The following is a 4,125-nucleotide window of genomic DNA, read 5'->3' on the forward strand; positions in this document are numbered from 1 at the left end:
CTGCAGTCCGCCCGCGGTGTCCAGCCTGCCTGGCTTCCCGCCCTTTGGGGGTGCCGGCCCCTGGGCCTGGGGACACACTGAGCCGCTGCTGCGGTGCGGTGGGGTCTGTGCTCAGCGGCTGCTGCTTCATACCTTCCTGCGGGCGCCGAGGAAGGGGGTTAACTTCGGGTTATTCTCCGCAGGTACGTCCCTTCTCAGGCTGACATAGCAGTCTTTGAAGCAGTCGCAACCCCACCTCCTGCAGACTTGTTTCATGCTCTTCGGTGGTACAATCACATTAAGTCGTATGAAAAACAAAAGGCAAGGTATGGTTACACTGCACGCTGGAATATATGTGTGAACTGGCCTACGAAGTGTTGCATTTGTTTCTTCGAGTTCGAACAAAACTTTTACGGGTACCACGTGGGGTGTTTTTTTTGGTGGGTTTTTTTTTTTTTGGTGTTGCCATTGGAACAGGAACAGCTCTAGAAACAGAGCAGACTTCTGTCAGTAGAAGAACTCATTTAGAGTTTAGGCAGCCTGATGCTGTCAACTGAATAGTTGCTGACATTTCTACTAAAGCTTATAAGAAAAGCTTGAGCTTTTTTGCTGCTATTTACACAGATAACTATGCTGTAAGCTGGAAAGTACTTAGTAGGAATCATTACCAGATTGGATTGAAAGTATTGTAGGAGTCTATAAAGATAATATACAGTACATAGATGATATATCAGAACAGAATGAAAAGTCATTCATTCAGGTTTTTAGTCCTAGAAGATAAAATCAATGACTTTCAGTGCAGAAGCACATATAAAGAAGGGGAAATATGAAAGCAAATGTTATCTTTTTTTCTTTTTTAGTGATTTTAGTGTTCATGAAAGGTGCTGTATTGACATCCATGGAGACTGCAGGCCTCTCTAAAAAGGTACAGCATAGGTAGTGTCAGTATTCCTGCACTGCCTACTCTATGTGCCTCAGTCCTGTTTGGAGGGAGCTCTCATGAAGCCGGGTGGCTCAGTCACCAGTCTGTTTCTGGAGTTTTTTTAATGCTAAAGGGGACTGAGATTTTAAAGTTGCTTCACCGAAGTCCACTCTGTGGAAACTACTTCTAGTTCCTGAAAACTGAAGCTAGTTTTATGACTCTCGTTACAGTGGTTCACAATAACAATAGAACTACAAGCTTATTTTAAGACTACAGAACTATATGAGCTATAGGAGAACATTAATTCAAGGGGTTCTGGTTCCTTGCGTGCTGTTCAGAGATAGCTTTCAGAGTAAAGCATTCACTGAAACTTCCAAAGACACAGGATCAGTTACCTTGCAGAAATGTGTTTTCTTTCAGTATTAGTTTTTAAATAAAATGAAAATACTTCTAGGGAAGGATGGACAAGAAGTTGGTAACTCTTCCTACACAGAATATATTCCAATAAAAAGCTTTTTTCTAGCCACATACCTAGATGGAGCAGCAGTGTTGGGCAGGATCATGTCAGCTTAGATGAACAATCTTTGAATAAGGGATTTGCTGTAGTCTCAACTAGCATGTGGGGAGCATCGGGGATGGTATTTGGGGAGGTTCTGCTTTAAAGTAGCAAAATTAGTGATTTATGGGTTTTTTTAGCACAGCATTTTTACTATGAATGCATTTTGAGGTTCATTGACAAATTTGCAATATTTGTGTTGTAATTTGAGTTGGTTCCTAATATCTGGTTGTTTTCTTTCAGCTTGCCGGGAGTAAAGAAGGCCTTGGGGAAATACGGTCCTCCTGATGTTGAGGACACAACAGGTGCAGCCACAGAAAGCAAAGATGATGATGACATAGATCTTTTTGGATCTGATGATGAGGAGGTACTTGTGAGCTTTTTGTATTGTATTTGGGTTTTTTAGAAATACCAGATATGCAGATTTTTGCCTTACTTGTTTAAGTTACTTTAATTTATTGCTTTGATACAAGATCCTCTGTGGAATTCTCAAATGTGTCTGTCTTTGCAGAGCAGAAAAGCTTGCAAGTTAAAAAAATCAGAGTTAGAAAGGAATGTGTTGCAATGGTGTGAACTGTCTGCCTTTAACTTTGACTGGTTACGTGATGAATAAAACACAAAATCACCATCTTTCGCCTGAGAGTTGTGATGATTTGTTTTTGCCTGAGTAGATGCCAGTCAATTTGGTAACGGTTGAAAGATGCAGGGTTTTAGTGCTTTTCTGTAATTTTACATTTCTCTTCCAGGAAAGTGAAGAAGCAAAGAAACTGAGGGAAGAACGTCTGGCCCAATATGAATCAAAGAAGTCCAAAAGTATGTCTAACAAGAAGTTTCTAATCTTTCATGCTTGGGTTAATTTTCATGCATTTCAACAGGATGTCTAGAAATGCTAATTAACTGTAATAGATAAACTTGATTGGAATTAGAGTAATGGGAGTAATTCGCTTCACTTGAGTTGCCTGTGAGCTTGGCCTTTCCCATAGCAAATGGGAACCTTAGGGTAGTTTTTGTCCTGCTTAATACCCTCTTGTTTGTTTTACCCAGAGGCTGAACTTCCTATATAAATGGAGATAACCCTGTGATTTTATTTGAATCTTGAGAGAAAAGGCTGCAATATCCAGTTCCCTCCACAGCTACTGGTCTGGAACTGTTCGGGACTGTAGCAGTTGCAGTATTCCCTCTGTGGAAAATAAAATGTTACATGGCATCAAGCTCCTTCTCAGATCCTCTGAAAAGGACTTCCTCTGTAACAAACAATGTTAGCTTCTTAATCTTACGTTTCCATATGAGGCTATTTCTCAAGAACATACGTATCTACATCTTAAATATTGGGATATGCACAGCTTAAATAGTTTAGAAATGTATGTTGGTACAAGAGGCTTGTCACAGCTATGTGAGGTTCTTGTTGATGAAAATACTCATGAGTTTTTGAATAATTCCTAGCTTTTAATGGTGATCTTTCTTCCCTTCTTCCCCCAGAACCAGCTGTTGTTGCCAAATCATCAATCTTGCTTGATGTGAAACCTTGGGATGACGAGACAGACATGGCCAAACTAGAGGAGTGTGTTCGAAGCATTCAAGCAGATGGCTTGGTCTGGGGATCTTGTAAGTAGGAGAAAATTTCAAAGCAGGGAGAGGGGAGATAGTGTATGAATAGGTCGGTTTGCTCATCAGTGAAAACGTGGGTAGATAAAACAGTACAGGAATTACAATGTTACAGTACTTAAGTATCTTGACATAGTCAAAAAAGTGTAGTAGTGCGTCAGCCAGGATATGATTCAAATATAGGTTTCAAAAGCTTTAAAACTTTGCCTCTGCTGTCCTGCATCTTCCTGTACAGTTCCTGATGCAGCAAGCAAACACCTGTACACCCACATCACTGGAGGGGGAAAAAAAACCCCACAAAAACAAACTCCAACCACCTTGTAATGAATGCTGTATTGTTGGTTAATCTTTACTTTTTTAAGGGATTTCAGCAATCAAGGAGAAATAAATACTTTTCCTTTTTTTTTTTTTTACAGCCAAGTTAGTACCAGTTGGCTATGGTATCAAAAAGCTTCAGATCCAGTGTGTTGTTGAAGATGATAAAGTTGGAACAGATATGCTGGAAGAGAGAATAACAGCTTTTGAAGACTATGTACAATCAATGGATGTAGCTGCTTTCAATAAGATTTAAGTCTTGATATATCTAGAATAAATGTAATTGCAAAAATTGGGCTGTCTGTGGTTAATTAAAAATCATTGTGTAATCCAACTCATAAATGTTAACATTTGGTTGATGAGTAAGGTAGAAGCTAAAACTCAATTTCAGGGTTGCACCCAACACCCTACTGTAGTACCCAAAAGCATGAGCAGAGGGGATGGAAAGTTTACATTTACCATCAACCCAGATTTAACATTTACATGGCTTTAAAAATCTGAAATGCCCTTTTCTCCATTTTGGGGGAAGTAGGATCAGGGGAAATTCCTGTAATTCCTCTGGAAGGAGGGATGGCTTTAAGTGCAAATAACTTCTTTTTTAGCAGATAAACAGTAGTTTAAATTCCTTTTGTTTTAATAAAGGTGATGACTAACCAAATACTGTGGCTTTTGTTGAAAGCTGAAACTGCTATCACAGAGGCAGTGGAGGTGAAGGTAAGCTAGAAGCAACAGGAGGGGACTGCAGTGC

The 4,125-nt window shown here is 39.8% G+C and overlaps 1 protein-coding gene across 1 annotated transcript; it reads left to right on the forward strand.

Annotated features, from left to right (window-relative positions):
- Nucleotides 1-182: 182 nt before the first annotated feature.
- Nucleotides 183-3,669, forward strand: EEF1B2 (eukaryotic translation elongation factor 1 beta 2; the record flags this gene model as incomplete). Its single annotated transcript, XM_010079885.1, has 5 exons — nucleotides 183-305; nucleotides 1,701-1,824; nucleotides 2,204-2,270; nucleotides 2,937-3,062; nucleotides 3,479-3,669. Coding segments are annotated over 5 exons (595 nt in total), but the record flags the coding sequence as incomplete, so codon positions are not given.
- Between the last annotated feature and the right edge of the window lie 456 nt (nucleotides 3,670-4,125).

Source organism: Pterocles gutturalis, unplaced genomic scaffold, assembly GCF_000699245.1.
Source record: "Pterocles gutturalis isolate BGI_N339 unplaced genomic scaffold, ASM69924v1 scaffold33619, whole genome shotgun sequence".
In the NCBI taxonomy this organism is placed as follows: domain Eukaryota; kingdom Metazoa; phylum Chordata; class Aves; order Pterocliformes; family Pteroclidae; genus Pterocles; species Pterocles gutturalis.